The 19,336-nt window shown below is 41.7% G+C and overlaps 1 protein-coding gene across 1 annotated transcript in view; it reads right to left on the minus strand.

Moving 5' to 3' along the window:
- Positions 1-19,336, minus strand: part of LOC139755260 (condensin complex subunit 1-like) — a 549,693-nt gene that overhangs the window by 39,777 nt on the left and 490,580 nt on the right. Inside the window, exon 26 of the mRNA XM_071673408.1 lies at positions 13,154-13,288. Coding sequence (XP_071529509.1) covers positions 13,154-13,288 — 135 coding nt within the window. The remainder of the gene's footprint in view (positions 1-13,153; positions 13,289-19,336) is intronic.

The following is a 19,336-nucleotide window of genomic DNA, read 5'->3' on the forward strand; positions in this document are numbered from 1 at the left end:
ACTCCCACAACTCCTGCTTCAGGAGGAGTGTTACTTCTTCCTTTCCTCTTGTCCTCTCACCAACCACTGACTTTACTACCAAGACATTCCGAAACCACTCTTCCCCTTTACCCTTGAGATTCATTTCACTCAGAGCCAAAACATCCAGGATCCTTTCCTCAAACATATTACCTATCTTTCCTTTTTTCTCATCTTGGTTATATCCACACACATTCAGACACCCCAATATGAATGACTCCTTGTTCTGTATCCCCTTTTAGAAATTTAAATACAAGGAGGGGAGGGTTTTCAGCCTCCCACTCCTGCCCCCTTTATTTGCCTTCTACAACACACAGGGAATACATGGGAAGTATTCTTTCTCCCCTGGAGTGGGGGGCTGAAAATCCCCACCTCCTTGTATCTAAATTTGTAAAAGGGGAAACAGAGGAAGGAGTCAAGCGGGGAGTACTCATCCTCCTCGAATGCTCAGATTGGGGTGTCTGAATGTGTGTGGATGTAACCAAGATGAGAAGAAAGGAGACAGGTAGGATGTTTGAAGAAAGGAACCTGGAGGTTTTGGCTATAAGTGAAACGAAGCTCAAGAGTAAAGGGGAAGAGCAGTTTGGGAATGTCTTGGGAGTAAAGCCAGGGGTTGGTGAGAGGACAAGAGCAAAGGAAGGAGTAACATTGCTCCTGAAGCAGTTGTGGAAGTATGTGATAGAGTGTAAGAAAGTAAATTCTAGATTGATGTGGGTAAAACTGAAAGTGGCTGAAGAGAGATGGGTGATTATTGGTACTTATGCACCTGGTCAAGAGAAGAAAGATCATGAGAGGCAAGTGTTTTGGGAGCAGCTCAGTAGGAGAGATGGTCAAAGGGCATTATTGGATTACACGTTAATTGATAGGTGTGTAAAAGAGAGACTTTTTGGATGATAATGTGCTAAGAGGGGCAGCAGGAGGGATGTCTGATCACTATCTTGTGGAGGTGAAGGTGAAGATTTGTAGAGGTTTCCAGAGAAGAAGAGAATGTTGGGGAGAAGAGAGTGGTGAGAGTAAGTGAGCTTGGAAAGGAGACTTGTGTGAGGAAGTACCGGGAGAGGTTGAGTGTAGAATGGCAAAAGGTGTGAGTAAATGACGTGAGGGGAGTGGGGAAGGAATGGGATGCATTTATGGAAGCAGTGATGGCTTGTGCAAAAGACGCTTGTGGCATGAGAAAGGTGGGAGGTTGGCAGATTAGAAAGGGTAGTGTGGTGGGATGAAGTAAGATTGTTAGTGCAAGAGAAGAGAGAGGCGTTTGGGTGATTCTTGCTGGAAAGTAGTGCAAATGAATGGAGATGTATAAATGAAAGAGGCAGAAGGTGCAAGAGGTGAAAAAGAGGGCAAATGAGAGTTGGGTGAGAGAGTTTCATCAAATTTTAGGGAGAATAAAATATGTTTTGGAAGGAGGTAAAGAACATGTGTAAGACAAGAGAACAAATGGGAACATTGGTGAAGGGGGCAAATGGGGAGGTAATAAGAAGTAGTGATGAAGTGAGTAATTTGGAGGTTTGTTGAATGTGTTTGATGATAGAGTGGCAGATATAGGGTATTTTGGTCAGGGTGGTGTGTGAAGTGAGCAGGTCAGTGAGAATGGTTTAGTTAAGAAAGAAGAGGTAGTGAAAGCTTTGCAGACAATGAAATCCGGCAAGGAGGCGGGACTGGATGGTACTGCAGTAGAATCTACTAAGAAAGGAGGTGACTGTGTTGTTGATTGGTTGGTAAGGATATTCAATGTATGCATGGATCATGGTGAAGTGCCTGAGGATTGGCTGAATGCATGCTTAGTGCCATTGTACAAAGGCATAAATTTGTTAAGAATTCCTGGAAAATTCTATGGGAGGATATTGATAAAGAGGGTGAAGGCATGTACAGAGCATCAGATTGGAGAAGAGCAGTGTGGTTTCAGAAGTGGTAGAGGATGTGTGGATTAGGTGTTTGCTTCGAAGAATGTGCATGAGAAATACATAGTATAACAGATGGATTTGTATGTAGCATTTATGGGTCTGGAAAAGGCATATGATAGAGATGCTTTGTGGAAGGTATTAAGGGTATATGGTATGGGAAGTATGCTGCCAGAGGCAGTGAAAAGTTTTTACCAATGATGTTAGGCATGTGTACGAGCAGGAAGAAAGAAGAGTGACTGGTACCCAGTGAATGTCGGTTCGTGGCAGGGATGTGTGATATCCCCATGGTTGTTTAATTTGTTTATGGATGGGGTGGTTAGGGAGGTCAATGCAAGAGTTTTGGAAAGAGGGGCAAGTATGCAGTCTGTTGTGGATGAGAGGGACTGGGAAGTGAGTCAGTTGTTGTTCACCAATGATACAGCTCTGGTGGCTGGTATGGGTGAGAAACTGCAGAGGTTGATGACTAAGTTTGGTAAAGTGTGCAAAAGGAGGAAGTTAAGATTAAATGTGAATAAAAGAAAGGTTATTAAGTTCAGTAAGGTTGAGGGACAAGTCGATTAGGAGGTAAACTTGAATGGAGAAAAATTGGAGGAAGTGAAGTGTTTTGGATATCTGGGAGTAGACTTAGCAGCGGATGTAACCATGGAAGCAAAAATGAGTTACACGGTGGGGGAGTGGGCGAAGGTTCTGGGAGCGATGAAGAATGTGTAGAAGGGGAGAACGTTATCTCGGAGAGCAAAAATTGGTATGTTTGAAGGAACAACTGTTCTAACAATGTTATAAGGTTGTATGGAGAAGGGTGGCTGTGTTGGAAATGAAATGTTTGAGGACAATATGTGATGTGAGGTGGTTCAATTGAGTAAATAATGAAAGGATGAGAGATGTGTGGAAATAAAAAGAGTATGGTTGAGAAAGCTGAAGAGGGTGTATTGAAATAGTTTGTACATATGGAAAGAATGAGTGAGGAAAGATTGACAAAGAGGATGTACGTGTCAGAGGTAGAGGGAACAGGGAGAAGCGGGAGACCAAATTGAAGGTGGAAGGATCGAGTGAAAAAGATTTTGAGCAATCTTGGCCTGAACATACAGAAGGGTGAGAAGCATGCAAGGAGTAGAGTGAATTGGAATGATGTGGTATACTGGGCCGACGTGCTGTCAATGGACTGAACCAGGGCATGTGAAACGTTTGGGGTAAACATTGGAAAGGTCTGTGGGGCCTGGAAGTGGATAGGGAGCTTGCTTTCAGTGCATTACACATGACAGCTAGAGACTGAGTGTGAATGAATGTGGCCTTTTTGTCTGTTTTCATGGTGCTACCTGGCTGAAGCTGGGGGTAATGATGCTGTTTCCTGAGGGATATGGTAGTGCCAGGAATGGATGAAAGCAATCTTTCCTCACTCAATCTCTCCATATATCACTTCAACACATCCTCTTCTGCTTTCTCTACTATGCTCTTTTAATTTCTGGACATCTCTCTTACCCTTTCATTACTTACTATAACAAACCACCACATATATTCTTAAGACCTTCCACAAAGCATCTCTATCAACCCCATCATATGCCTTCTCCAGATGCATAAATGCCACAGACAAATCCATTTGTTTTTGTAAATATTTCTCACATACATTCTTTAAAGTAAACACCTGATCTGCATATCCTCTACCACCTCTGAAACCACACTGCTCCTCCCCAACCTGATGCTCTGCACAACCCTTCACCCTCTAAATCAATACACTCCCAAACAACGTACCAGGTATACTCAACAAACTTATACCTCTGTAGTTCGAACAATCGCCTTTATCCCCCTTACCTTTATCTATGCATTCTGCCAATCCTCAGGCACTTCACAATGAGCCATACATACAATAACTATCCTTACCAACCAATCAACAACACAATCCCCACCTTTCTTAATAAATTCAACTGCAATACCATCCACTCCAGCAGCCTTGCTACATTTCACCTTCTGCAAGGCTCTCACCACCTCTTTTCTCTTCACCAAACCACTCTCCATGACTCTCTCACTTCACATACCACCCTAACCAACACCCTCATCTGCAACTCTACCGTCAAACATTTAACAATCCTTCAAAATACTCCATCTCCTCCTCACTTCATCACTGCTACCTGTCATCACTTTCCATTTTGACCCCTTCACTGGTGTTCTTCTGTCTTTCACACATTTACCTCCTAAAAATTCTTATCATTCCCCCTAAAGTTTAATAATACTCTCACCCCAACTCTTGTTTGACCTTTTTTTCAACCCCTCTTGACCTCCTGCTGCTTTATCTTATACATTTCCCAATTATTTGCACTCCTTCCCTGTAAGTACTGCCCAAATGTCTCTCTTTTCTCTTTCAATAGCAACTCAACTCCTCTATCCCACCACTCACTACCCTTTCTAATCTGCCTGCCTCCAACCTTTCGCACACCACGTGCATCTCTTGCACATGCCATCACTGCTTCCCTAAATACCTCCCATTCATCATCCACTCCCCTTACTTCATTTGCTATCACATTTTGCCATTCTACCCACAATCTCTCTTAGCATTTCTTCAAACAAGTCTCCTTTTCAAGCTCAATTAGTCCTCCCACTCTCTTCTCCCGAGCAGTATTTCCTCTTTTTTGAAAACTTCCACGAATCTTCATCCTTGCCTCCACAAACAGTGATCAGACACTCACCAGGTGCCCCTCTCAGCACATTTACATCCAAAAGTCTCTCTTTTAAATGCCTATCAATCATATGGAATCTAATAATGCCCAATGCCCATCTCTCTTATTCACATATGTATACTTGTGTACATCTCTCTTTTTAAACCAGTCAATCCCAACTGTCAGCTTTTTTCAGCACACAATCCCACAAGCTCTTCACCATTTCCATTACTCACACTGAATATTCTATGTGCCCCAAGTATTCCCTCAACAGCCACATTACTTACCTATGCATCTAAATCATCCATCACTAATACCCAATCTTGTACATCAAAGCTGCTGAAACACTCACTCAACTGCTCCCAAAGCACTTGCTTCTCATTATCTTTCTTCTCATGGCCAGGTGCACAAGCACCATTAATCATCCATCTCTCACCATCCACTTTTAGTTTTACTTACATCAATCTAGAATTTACTTGCTCACACTATATCATAAAATTCCCACAACTCCTGCTTCAGTAGTGCTACTCCTTCCTTAGCGCTTGTCCTCTCACAAACCCCTGACTTTACTCCTAAGTCATTTCAAAACCATTCTTCCCCTTTAACCTTGAGCTTGCTTCACTCTGAGCCAAAACATCCAGGTGTCTTTCCTCAAACTATCTATCTCTCCTCTCTTCTCATCTTGGTTACATTCACACACATTCAGACACCCTAATCTGAGCTTTCAAGGAGGAATAGCACTCCCTGCCTTGCCCCTTCTTGTTTCCTCTTTTAGAAACTGAAATACAAGGGGAGGGTTTCCAGCCCCGCACTCCCACCTCCTACAGTTGCCTTCTACAAGAAAAATGGAGGTAGAATTCTTTCTCCCTTAACTCATATTTTCCAGTCTTTCTACCCCCATGTATATAACATAGTTTAGTTTACTTTCTTTTTTCACTCTATAGGGTTTAGTAAAATCTATACTTTCACTGTTTCCCTACAAATACCATTACTTTACTTATACTTGAATTTTCATTCAATCACCAATGTTTATACACATCATAAAACACACTTAAAAAATTCTGCAACTCCTCTTCATTCTCAGAAAACAACACAGTATCATCCACAAACATATCCATCCAAGCCCATTCCCAAGCTTTACTTTCACCTCTCTTATCACTCCATACACTGATATGTTAAAAAGCCATGAAGACATCACACAGCCATGCTTCATTCAAACATGCATCCAGAAACTTTTGTTCAATTCTCCATCCACTCTTACTCATAAATTTGCTACTCTATAAAAGGCTTTCACATCATCCAACAGTTGCCCCTGTACCCCATATATTCTTAACACGTCTCATAAAGTATTCCACTCCCCGTACCCCATATATTCTTAACACGTCTCATAAAGTATTCCACTCAACTCGTTAAACACCTCCTCCAGATCCATAAGAGCTGCATATAACTTCTTATCTTTCACTAGATACTTCTTCACAGTCATTTTTCGCCACAAAAATCTGTCCATACATTCCTTACCTTTCCTAAAACTTCTTTGCTCCTCACATATTCTGCATTCAGTCACTTCCATCATTCTTTTATTTAGCATTCTTGCATACACTTTTCCTGGTATACTTAACAATATTTATTTCCCTACAATTGCTACTTATATCCTTAGTGCCATTTCCTTTGAATAATTCTTTTTCTTTTTCTTTCAAACTATTCGCCATTTCCCGCATTAGCGAGGTAGCGTTAAGAACAGAGGACTGGGCCTTTGAGGGAATACCCTCACCTGGCCCAATTCTCTGTTCCTTCTTTTGGAAAATTAAAAAAAAAACGAGAGGGGAGGATTTCCAGCCCCCCGCTCCCTCCCCTTTTAGTCGCCTTCTACGACACGCAGGGAATACGTGGGAAGTATTCTTTCTCCCCTATCCCAGGGAATAACAAATATCTATACAAAAGATATAAAAGGTATATATACATAGAAAATGGTTACACAGTATTTTAATCTAAAGCAATGTGTCAGAAGCATCCTTAATACTACATAATGTATACAACAGATTTATGCAGTATGTTCAACTGCTTTAGCCTAGCATATGGGATTGAGTAGCTAACATACAAAACTAAACTGGGAAAGGAATGAAAAGCGTAACATACAGAAGGGATCATCTCTACTGGACATAATAAAATGCTAAGGAAGATTATGGGTGGCAATTATGTGATTTTCCATGGGGAGAAGTTGGCAGAATGAAATACTTCATCCTTTCTTGATGAGTGGAAGAAAAATGGGTGAATAATAATCAAATCAAATGTGGAAGTTGAAAAGCTGATAATGTATGAAGAAAAAAACCAAGGCATGAGGGAAATATGAAACAAAAGATTATATGAAAAAATTAGTAACAAATTATGTATGCTAAAAGAATAAAGATGTACTTAAGCAAGGTAAAAGGAAAGTGACAAATGGTAATATCTAGCTTCTGCAGAGTGATGAAGTACCAGAAGGATGGAACTATGGATAATACAGTTGTCTGAAAGAACAGAGATGCAAATACAAGGTTCTGCATGTGCCATCCTGCAGGATAATGGATTACAGCATACTGGATAAGGTTACAGAAAATCTCAACTTCAGACCAGTGAAGACAGAAAGGACAAAACATGTTACACCTTTGATCGTTTATTTTGAATAATACATATATATATATATATATATATATTTTTTTTTTTTTTTTTTTTATACTTTGTCGCTGTCTCCCGCGTTTGCGAGGTAGCGCAAGGAAACAGACGAAAGAAATGGCCCAACCCCCCCCCCCCATACACATGTACATACACACGTCCACACACGCAAATATACATACCTACACAGCTTTCCATGGTTTACCCCAGACGCTTCACATGCCTTGCTTCAATCCACTGACAGCACGTCAACCCCTGTATACCACATGACTCCAATTCACTCTATTTCTTGCCCTCCTTTCACCCTCCTGCATGTTCAGGCCCCGATCACACAAAATCTTTTTCACTCCATCTTTCCACCTCCAATTTGGTCTCCCTCTTCTCCTCGTTCCCTCCACCTCCGACACATATATCCTCTTGGTCAATCTCTCCTCACTCATTCTCTCCATGTGCCCAAACCATTTCAAAACACCCTCTTCTGCTCTCTCAACCACGCTCTTTTTATTTCCACACATCTCTCTTACCCTTTCGTTACTTACTCGATCAAACCACCTCACACCACACATTGTCCTCAAACATCTCATTTCCAGCACATCCATCCTCCTGCGCACATCTCTATCCATAGCCCACGCCTCGCAACCATACAACATTGTTGGAACCACTATTCCCTCAAACATACCCATTTTTGCTTTCCGAGATAATGTTCTCGACTTCCACACATTTTTCAAGGCTCCCAAAATTTTCGCCCCCTCCCCCACCCTATGATCCACTTCCGCTTCCATGGTTCCATCCGCTGACAGATCCACTCCCAGATATCTAAAACACTTCACTTCCTCCAGTTTTTCTCCATTCAAACTCACCTCCCAATTGACTTGACCCTCACCCCTACTGTACCTAATAACCTTGCTCTTATTCACATTTACTCTCAACTTTCTTCTTCCACACACTTTACCAAACTCAGTCACCAGCTTCTGCAGTTTCTCACATGAATCAATTCACTCTATTCCTTGCACGCCTTTCACCCTCCTGCATGTTTAGGCCCCAATCACTCAGAATCTTTTTCACTCCATCTTTCCACCTCCACTTTAGTCTCCCACTTCTCCTCGTTCCCTCCACCTCTGACACATATATCCTCTTGGTCAATCTTTCCTCACTCATTCTCTCCATGTGACCAAACCATTTCAACACACCCTCTTCTGCTCTCTCAACCAGACTCTCTTTATTACAACACATCTCTCTTACCCTATTATTACTTACTCGATCAAACTGCCTCACACCACATATTGTCCTCAAGCATCTCATTTCCAGCACATCCACCTTCCTGCGCACAACTCTATCCATAGCCCAAGCCTCGCAACCATATAACACTGTTGATACCACTATTCCTTCAAATATACCCATTTTTGCTCTCCAAGATAATGTTCTCGACTTCCAAACATTCTTCAACGCTCCCAGAACTTTCGCCCCTCCCCCACCCTATGATTCACTTCCGCTTGCATGGTTCCATCCGCTGCCAAATCCACTCCCAGATATCTAAAACACTTCACTTCCTCCAGTTTTTTCCATTTAAACTTACCTCCCAATTGACTTGTCCCTCAACCCTACTGTACCTAATGACCTTGCTCTTATTCACATTTACTCTCAGCTTTCTTCTTTCACACACTCTAACATACTCAGTCATCAGCTTCTGCAGTTTCTCACATGAATCAGCCACCAGCGCTGTATCATCAGCGAACAACAACTGACTCACTTCCCAAGCTCTCTCATCCACAACAGACTGCATACTTGCCCCTCTTTCCAAAAACTCTTACTCCCTAACAACCCCATCCATAAACAAATTAAACAACCATGGAGACATCACACACCACTGCCACAAACCTACATTCACTGAGAACCAATCACTTTCCTCTCTTCCTACACGTATACATGCCTTACATCCTCAATAGAAACTTTTCACTGCTTCTAACAACTTGCCTCCCACACCATATATTCTTAATACCTTCCACAGAGCATCTCTATTAACTCTATCATATGCCTCCTCTAGATCCATAAATGCTACATACAAATTCATTTGCTTTTCTAAGTATTTCTCACATACATTCTTCAAAGCAAACACCTGATATCCACACATCCTCTAACACTTCTGAAACCACACTGCTCTTCCCCAATCTGATGCTCTGTACATGCCTTCACCCTCTCAATCAATACCCTCTCATATAATTTACCAGGAATACTCAACAAACTTATACCTCTGAAATTTGAGCACTCACTCTTATCCCCTTTGCCTTTGTACAATGGCACTATGCAAGCATTCCGCCAATCCTCAGGCACCTCACCATGAGTCATACATACATTAAATAACCTTATCAACCAGTCAACAATCCAGTCACCCCATTTTTTAACAAAATCCACTGCAATACCATCCAAACCCACTGCCTTGCCGGCTTTCATCTTCCACAAAGCTTTTACTACCTCTTCTCTGTTTACCAAATCATTTTCCCTAACCCTCTCACTTTGCACACCACCTTGACCAAAACACGCTATATCTGCCACTCTATCATCAAACACATTCAACAAACCTTCAAAATACTCACTCCATCTCCTTCTCACATCACCACTACTTGTTATCACCTCCCCACTTGCCCCCTTCACTGATGTTCCCATATGTCCCCTTGCCTTATGCACTTTGTTTACCTCCTTCCAAAACACCTTTTTATTCTCCCTAAAACTTGATGATACTCTCTCACCCCAGCTCTCATTTGCCCTCTTTTTCACCTCTTGCACCTTTCTCTTGACCTCCTGCCTCTTTCTTTTATACATCTCTCACTCATTTGCATTATTTCCCTGCAAAAATCGTCCAAATGCCTCTCTCTTCACTTTCACTAATAATCTTACTTCTTCATCCCCCCACTCACTACCCTTTCTAATCTGCCCACCTCCCACGCTTCTCATGCCACAAGCATCTTCTGCGCAAGCCATCACTGCTTCCCTAAATACATCCCATTCCTCCCCCCCTTCCCTTACGTCCTTTGTTCTCACCTTTTTCCATTCTGTACTTAGTCTCTCCTGGTACTTCCTCAGACAAGTCTCCTTCCCAAGTTCACTTTCTCTCACCACTCTTTTCACCCCAACATTCTCTCTTCTTTTCTGAAAACCTCTACAAATCTTCACCTTAGCCACCACAAGATAATGATCAGACATCCCTCCAGATGCACCTCTCAGCACATTAACTTCCAAAAGTCTCTCTTTCGTGCACCTATCAATTAACACGTAATCCAATAATGCTCTCTGACCATCTCTCCTACTTACATATGTATACTTATGTATATCTCTCTTTTTAAACCAGGTATTCCCAATCTGCAAGCTCTTCACCATTTCCATTAACAACACTGAATACCCCATGTACACCAATTTTGAATAAATGAGCAATAATAGCTTTCATGCAATCCTCAGGCACAACCTTCTACTTGCATCCTAAATGCATTCACTCTATCACACTTTCTGCTCCATACTTCATTATTTCAGCCATAATCCCATCCACTCCTGGAGCTTTTTCTACCTTCAGCTTCATTATTATCCCTTTTACCTCCCGTGCACTTGTATCTTCCCTCTATCCTCTGTAACCATGCATGTAAAAACTGCTGCTTTACCTTCTTTCACATTAATTAAATCTTCAAAATACTCTTTCAATCTTCCTTTCACTTCCTCCTTTTGATTCATTAACTCCCCATCCTTACTTCTTACATTAACATTTCCACTCTTACATCCACCTATGATATGCCAAAGTCCTTATCTGAATGGTCTCAGAGAAGAAACCACTAGGTGCAAGAGCCTCTGTCCCTGCAACAATGAACTCTGCTTTATTCTCCACAGTGGCAGAAGCATAAGCTGAGGACAGGTAGCAATAATTGCATGGAAACTTAAATGCCAATACAGAAACAATTTAGAAAACACAGCTAGGAAAGGAAGAGCAATTATTATGGAGATATCTAAAAGAGTGTGGTAGGGTGAACAAATGGAGTGTAAGATTGTGTAGCTAAAGTGTGAAGAATTCAGGGTAAAAAGCAGGTCCAAAGTATTGGGAGAATGGTAAATACTGTCTGGAGTTTGGGCAGGGTTGGCGAGAATTTACTCAGTTCATTAAGAATGGCAAACATGAAGGGATCCATCCCCCACCATCGATATAAGAGGATTTCAATTATTCCCTGTGAAATATGCAAAATCTAAGTAGATGATAGCCTGAAGGCAAACAGATGTCACATCTTCATAGCATGAATTTAAACCATGTATTCCCTATCACCATCCCTCTTTGGATCACTACTAGTTTCCCCATGTATATTTACACCAGGATCCCCATATCCTACATAAACCACACATACATTCAGATTCCCTATCACTTTAAAATAATTCAATTACCTCTTCCCTAAAATGCAATTCTCACTCTTTCACTCCTTACCTCTTGGCACACAAGCACAAACACTCACCCAATTCTCACAAGCTACTTCCATTCTACTTTACATTAACCTTGATATCAATTCCTTGCATGTTTTAATGCAGTCTTGCTGCTCATTCCTTATGAGATATGCAACTTCTTTCACTACCTGTGGATTTTGCCCTATGAACATTCCCAAACCACAAGACCCTCTTGCCCTTTGACACTGAGTCATGCCCTCTATGTATCTATCCATACCTCTAATGCCTCTTCCCTTCTGGTACTTCCTCAAGGAGTGGCCATGGCAATAGAGTCTCCATAACTAGTGAACTCCAGTGCCACTTCTTAGCCTTTTGTGCCTCACCCTTAACAGGCCACTGGCAGAGGGCTAGTCAAGCAGTATTTGCAGAGGCTCATAACTAATGTTCCTACTACTACCTCTACCTAATGCTCCTTCCAAATGTTCTTACTTACTATTTCTACCTAATGCTCCTACCTAAATGTCACTACCTACTACATGTATCTATTGCTCCAACCATTCTGCCAAAAGGCAGGGCTAGCACATGGTGCTCACCACAGGAAAATTTAGAGTTACAAAGAATGTGCTGTGTGAGGTCAGTGACAAGGAGAGATTGTATGTTTGAGGAGAGAATACCAGTAGTCCACATGTGGGTGAGGCAGAAAGTAAAGACAGCTACCTGGGTCAGAGGAGTGCAACTTGACCAATGAAGTGCTGGCTCACTATGCAGCTGTCAGTAACCTTCCTGATACCCATGTGGGTAGTACTGGTAATATACCTCCCTGGTCACTGGCTGCCTACCAACTACTATCTACCTTGATTCTTGCAGAGCCAGAAAATTCTGGTTTCTCTAGTCAGTACAGCATTTACCTCCATCTTCTTTTCATCCTGGTTTATCCATCTAATATTACCCCAGAACCAATTTCTATGAAAAATCTTGGTTTTACCCAGGATCTCTTTCTGGTGGCTCCTGCAGTCCAAGTCTTCATTAATTCCAGTAGCAAGGAAATGTGGACTCCTGTGGATAGAGTTCTTTGGCAAGACTGTATTCCCAGTGTATGATACAACCTCACTAAAAGTGACTTCCACTCATAGTGTAATCTCACTCAGGTGGATTTCAGTAACACCTTTCATCCTGGTTACAACCACAAATATTCATATACCCCAGCCTGAACCCACAAGGAAAACTCTTCAAAAGGGTACTTCCCCTGTTCCTGCTTTCAAAAATGAATCAAATTATAGCAGCAAAATAATAATTCTCTCAATATTGCATAATGGTGACTCCTAGCCACTTTCCTACTGCCTGGTATGCCAGATAGATTGGTGGGTAAGAAGGTTACACATATTGATTAAGCATATAGAAAACTGTTAGCATCCTCCTCCAGAAACCTTTATCAGAGACCATCAGGTATTCTATCTCCTTCTTATGTGCTGTAGACAAATCAATGAAATACTGTAATGATATTGAAGAACTTACTTAAACTGCAAAAGAGAGAGACAGTATGCAATATCCCTCCACTGACGTGTGGTGATTGTGGCTTGGAGACGGTGACATAGTTTCTCAACCAAGTTCTCTTGTTGCTTATCCTTTTGAATAAGAGAAAATATATACCTGAAAAGAGAGAAAAGATAATGTTTAAAGTTAATAATTTCAAAGTTTCTGAACTAACTTGCAAGTTTTATATCTTGTTAGGACAGATCTATGAAAAATCATCAAAGAATCTCTATGCATTTTCTATTTTCAGGATAGACCTAAGAAAAATTAGTAAAATAATACAGCCTCTGTGAAAAAAGGAGAGATAGGTAGTATGTTTTTTTTTTTTTCCAAAAGAAGGAACAGAGGGGGCCAGGTGAGGATATTCCAAAAAGGCCCAGTCCTCTGTTCCTAACGCTACCTCGCTAACGCGGGAAATGGCGAATAGTTTGAAAGAAGAAGAAAGAAGGTAGTATGTTTGAGGAAAGGAACCTGGATGTTTTGGCTCTGAGTGAAACGAAGCTCAAGGGTAAAGGGGAAGAGTGGTTTGGGAATGTCTTGGGAGCAAAGTCAGGGGTTAGTGAGAGGACAAGAGCAAGGGGAGGAGTAGCACTACTCCTGAAACAGGAGTTGTGGGAGTATGTGATAGAATGTAAGAAAGTAAATTCTCGATTAATATGGGTAAAACTGAAAGTTGATGGAGAGAGATGGGTGATTATTGGTGCATATGCACCTGGGCATGAGAAGAAAGATCATGAGAGGCAAGTGTTTTGGGAGCAGCTGAATGAGTGCGTTAGTGGTTTTGATGCATGAGACCGGGTTATAGTGATGGGTGATTTGAATGCAAAGGTGAGTCATGTGGCAGTTGAGGGAATAATTGGTATACATGGGGTGTTCAGTGTTGTAAATGGAAATGGTGAAGAGCTTGTAGATTTATGTGCTGAAAAAGGACTGGTGATTGGGAATACCTGGTTAAAAAAGCGAGATATACATAAGTATACGTATGTAAGTAAGAGAGATGGCTAGAGAGCGTTATTGGATTACGTGTTAATTGACAGGCGCACGAAAGAGAGACTTTTGGATGTTAATGTGCTGAGAGGTGCAACTGGAGGGATGTCTGATCATTATCTTGTGGAGGCTAAGGTGAAGATTTGTATGGGTTATCAGAAAAGAAGAGTGAATGTTGGGGTGAAGAAGGTGGTGAGAGTAAGTGAGCTTGGGAAGGAGACTTGTGTGAGGAAGTACCAGGAGAGACTGAGTACAGAATGGAAAAAGGTGAGAACAATGGAAGTAAGGGGAGTGGGGGAGGAATGGGATGTATTTAGGGAATCAGTGATGGATTGCGCAAAAGATGCTTGTGGCATGAGAAGAGTGGGAGGTGGGTTGATTAGAAAGGGTAGTGAGTGGTGGGATGAAGAAGTAAGATTATTAGTGAAAGAGAAGAGAGAGGCATTTGGACGATTTTTGCAGGAAAAAAATGCAATTGAGTGGGAGATGTATAAAAGAAAGAGACAGGAGGTCAAGAGAAAGGTGCAAGAGGTGAAAAAGAGGGCAAATGAGAGTTGGGGTGAGAGAGTATCATTAAATTTTAGGGAGAATAAAAAGATGTTCTGGAAGGAGGTAAATAAAGTGCGTAAGACAAGGGAGCAAATGGGAACTTCAGTGAAGGGCGCAAATGGGGAGGTGATAACAAGTAGTGGTGATGTGAGAAAGAGATGGAGTGAGTATTTTGAAGGTTTGTTGAATGTGTTTGATGATAGAGTGGCAGATATAGGGTGTTTTGGTTGAGGTGGTGTGCAAAGTGAGAGGGTTAGGGAAAATGATTTGGTAAACAGAGAAGAGGTAGTAAAAGCTTTGCGGAAGATGAAAGCCGGCAATGCAGCAGGTTTGGATGGTATTGCAGTGGAATTTATTAAAAAAGGGGTGACTGTATTATTGACTGGTTGGTAAGGTTATTTAATGTATGTATGACTCATGGTGAGGTGCCTGAGGATTGGCGGAATGCGTGCATAGTGCCATTGTACAAAGGCAAAGGGGATAAGAGTGAGTGCTCAAATTTCAGAGGTATAAGTTTGTTGAGTATTCCCGGTAAATTATATGGGAGGGTATTGATTGAGAGGGTGAAGGCATGTACAGAGCATCAGATTGGGGAAGAGCAGTGTGGTTTCAGAAGTGGTAGAGGATGTGTGGATCAGGTGTTTGCTTTGAAGAATGTATGTGAGAAATACTTAGAAAAGCAAATGGATTTGTATGTAGCATTTATGGATCTGGAGAAGGCATATGATAGAGTTGATAGAGATGCTCTGTGGAAGGTATTAAGAATATATGGTGTGGGAGGCAAGTTGTTAGAAGCAGTGAAAAGTTTTTATCGAGGATGTAAGGCATGTGTACGTGTAGGAAGAGAGGAAAGTGATTGGTTCTCAGTGAATGGAGGTTTGTGGCAGGGGTGTGTGATGTCTCCATGGTTGTTTAATTTGTTTATGGATGGGGTTGTTAGGGAGGTGAATGCAAGAGTTTTGGAAAGAGGGGCAAGTATGAAGTCTGTTGTGGATGAGAGAGCATGGGAAGTGAGTCAGTTGTTGTTCGCTGATGATACAGCGCTAGTGGCTGATTCATGTGAAAAACTGCAGAAACCGGTGACTGAGTTTGGTAAAGTGTGTGAAAGAAGAAAGTTAAGAGTAAATGTGAATAAGAGCAAGGTTATTAGGTACAGTAGGGTTGAGGGTCAAGTCAACTGGGAGGTAAGTTTGAATGGGGAAAAACTGGAGGAAGTGAAGTGTTTTAGATATCTGGGAGTGGATCTGGCAGCGGATGGAACCATGGAAGCGGAAGTGGATCATAGGGTGGGGGAGGGGGCGAAAATCCTGGGAGCCTTGAAGAATGCGTGGAAGTCGAGAACATTATCTCAGAAAACAAAAATGGGTATGTTTGAAGGAATAGTGGTTCCAACAATTTTGTATGGTTGCGAGGCGTGGGCTATGGATAGAGTTGTGCACAGGAGGGTGGATGTGCTGGAAATGAGATGTTTGAGGACAATATGAGGTGTAAGGTGGTTTGATCGAGTAAGTAAATAATAGGGTAAGAGAGATGTGTGGTAATAAAAAGAGTGTGGTTGAGAGAGCAGAAGAGGGTGTTTTGAAATGTTTTGGGCACATGGAGAGAATGAGTGAGGAAAGAGTGACCAAGAGGATATATGTGTCGGAGGTGGAGGGAACGAGGAGAAGTGGGAGACCAAATTGGAGGTGGAAAGATGGAGTGAAAAAGATTTTGTGTGATCGGGGCCTGAACATGCAGGAGGGTGAAAGGAGGACAAGGAATAGAGTGAATTGGATCAATGTGGTATACCGGGGTTGATGTGCTGTCAGTGGATTGAATCAGGGCATGTGAAGCATCTGGGGTAAACCATGGAAAGCTGTGTAGGTATGTATATTTGCGTGTGTGGATGTGTATGTATATACATGTGTATGGGGGTGGGTTGGGCCATTTCTTTCGTCTGTTTCCTTGCGCTACCTCGCAAACGCGGGAAAAAAAAAAAAAAAAAAAACGCCTCTTTACACTTTTGCAGCTTGACTGACACGCTCTTGTACTTATCATCTTTTAATATCTTTCCAGGCAACCTTTAAGTTTCTTCTAACTTCTTCCACTCATCTTTCATAAATACAGTGTCCATAAACCTTGTCTGCCTCCCGATACATTTTCAAAGGTGATGTCATACCATTTAAGTATTTTATCATCTTCCCTCTGGCCTTGATTACCATCTGCAGACATATGGGTATGAAATTTGCATGGTTTGTGAAGTACTCTAGGTCTACTGGGATTCCATCTCTTGAATGAGGTGTTGCAAGAAAAAGCCACCTGATAGTGCATTCTGATTGCCTAGTGCACCCAGAAATTTCACATGCACTCACATTTTCTTGCTCCCTGGCAAGAATTCAAGTTTTCTCCTCCTTAGAAATGTAAGAGCCAACCAACTTAAAGCACTGGTGAAAGAAATACAACCCCAAGAAGCAAAATTCCCAAACTGTAGGGGCAGCCAGGAAGAGCAAAGAGAGAACAACCTTTCTTCAAGATAGCCTGAGGCCCTATGAGGCAAGTTGCTGGTGCTCCACCAGCAGAAAAAGTATTCTCAGCAACCAGCCGTATAATGACTTCTCCTTAAGAATGTTATGAGCTTGTACATGCTATAAATTGTAGCCATGTATCACCTTTGAAAATATATAGGAAGAGAGCAATGTTCTTTGCAGACCCTCTACATGGCAGCCAAATGAGTCTTCTATTCCACTGATAATATACAGCATATCCTTCTAGACTTAGCCTTGTTAATCAATCAATTCACTATATGAATTACCTACCAGCATTCTAATTATCATGTTCCTATTTACTATTTAGAATAAGAAATCTCTGTAGCAAAGTAGCAAAGTCTGCAAATTGCCTTGACACTCTTCCATAATAAAGTTTTCTTATCTAGTATCACATTTTGTTCTTCCACTTTACTTCTATTTGCACACTGCAGCTATCAGTGAAATAAACCAAAAACACACTTTTATTTAATCCTTTAACATCATTCCTCTTAAAAATATATTAGTTTTGGAAGCTTAATATAAATGGCACCTAAGATTAATGGTAATTTTCAATGGTGAGTAAATCACTTCACTCTTTTCTTGAAACAGTCCATCAAGTAATAACACTTGAATACAAATGTAAGCTGTTTCCTGTGTTAGCAAGGTAGTGCTAGATAAAGATGAACACAGGATACATTTGCTCACATCCATTCTCTAGCTGTCACATGCAATGCATCTAAACCATAGCCCCCTATCCATAACCAGGCCCTATGGACCTTTCCACGATTTTCCTCAACCAAATCACATGCCCTGGTTCAGTCCACTAACCACATCAAACCCTGTATACCACATCATTCCAATTCATTTGATCCTGTGCACACCTTTCACTCTCCTGCATGTTCAGGTCCCAATCACTCAAAATCTTTCTCACTTCATCTCTTCATAACCAATTTTGTCGCCCCCTCTTGTCTCCTCAACTTTGAACACATATATCCTCTTTGTCAACCTCTCTTTACTCATTCTCCCTATATGTACAAAACTTTCCAGCACACCTTCAACTCTTACAAACACACTCTTCGTATTACCACACATCTCTCCTATCCTTTCATCACTTAATCAAAGCAACTCACACCATATACTGTCTTCAAACATTTCATTTCCTACACTTTTATCCTCCTTCACAAATCTGTATCTACAACTGATGACTTACACCTGTGCAACACAGGGACTATATCTTCAGATATACCCATTTTTGCCCTCCCGGACAACAACCTCTTTCCACACATTCTGCAATGCTCCATGAACCTTTGCCCACCTCACCCACCCTGTGACTCACATCTGCATCCATGATTCCATTCACTGCCATGTCCATTCTGAGGTATCTAAACCACTTCACTTCCAACTTTATTTCATTCAAAATCACACCCCATCTAATCTGTCCCTCTCCCCTACTAAACCTAATAAACTTGCTTTTATTCACTTTTTTTTTTTTTTTTTGCTTTGTCGCTGTCTCCCGCGTTTGCGAGGTAGCGCAAGGAAACAGACGAAAGAAATGGCCCAACCCACCCCCATACACATGTATATACATACGTCCACACACGCAAATATACATACCTACACAGCTTTCCATGGTTTACCCCAGACGCTTCACATGCCCTGATTCAATCCACTGACAGCACGTCAACCCCGGTATACCACATTGCTCCAATTCACTCTATTCCTTGCCCTCCTTTCACCCTCCTGCATGTTCAGGCCCCGATCACACAAAATCTTCTTCACTCCATCTTTCCACCTCCAATTTGGTCTCCCTCTTCTCCTCGTTCCCTCCACCTCCGACACATATATCCTCTTGGTCAATCTTTCCTCACTCATTCTCTCCATGTGCCCAAACCATTTCAAAACACCCTCTTCTGCTCTCTCAACCACGCTCTTTTTATTTCCACACATCTCTCTTACCCTTACGTTACTTACTCGATCACACCACCTCACACCACACATTGTCCTCAAACATCTCATTTCCAGCACATCCATCCTCCTGCGCACCACTCTATCCATAGCCCACGCCTCGCAACCATACAACATTGTTGGAACCACTATTCCTTCAAACATACCCATTTTTGCTTTC

Source organism: Panulirus ornatus, chromosome 1, assembly GCF_036320965.1.
Source record: "Panulirus ornatus isolate Po-2019 chromosome 1, ASM3632096v1, whole genome shotgun sequence".
Classification (NCBI taxonomy): domain Eukaryota; kingdom Metazoa; phylum Arthropoda; class Malacostraca; order Decapoda; family Palinuridae; genus Panulirus; species Panulirus ornatus.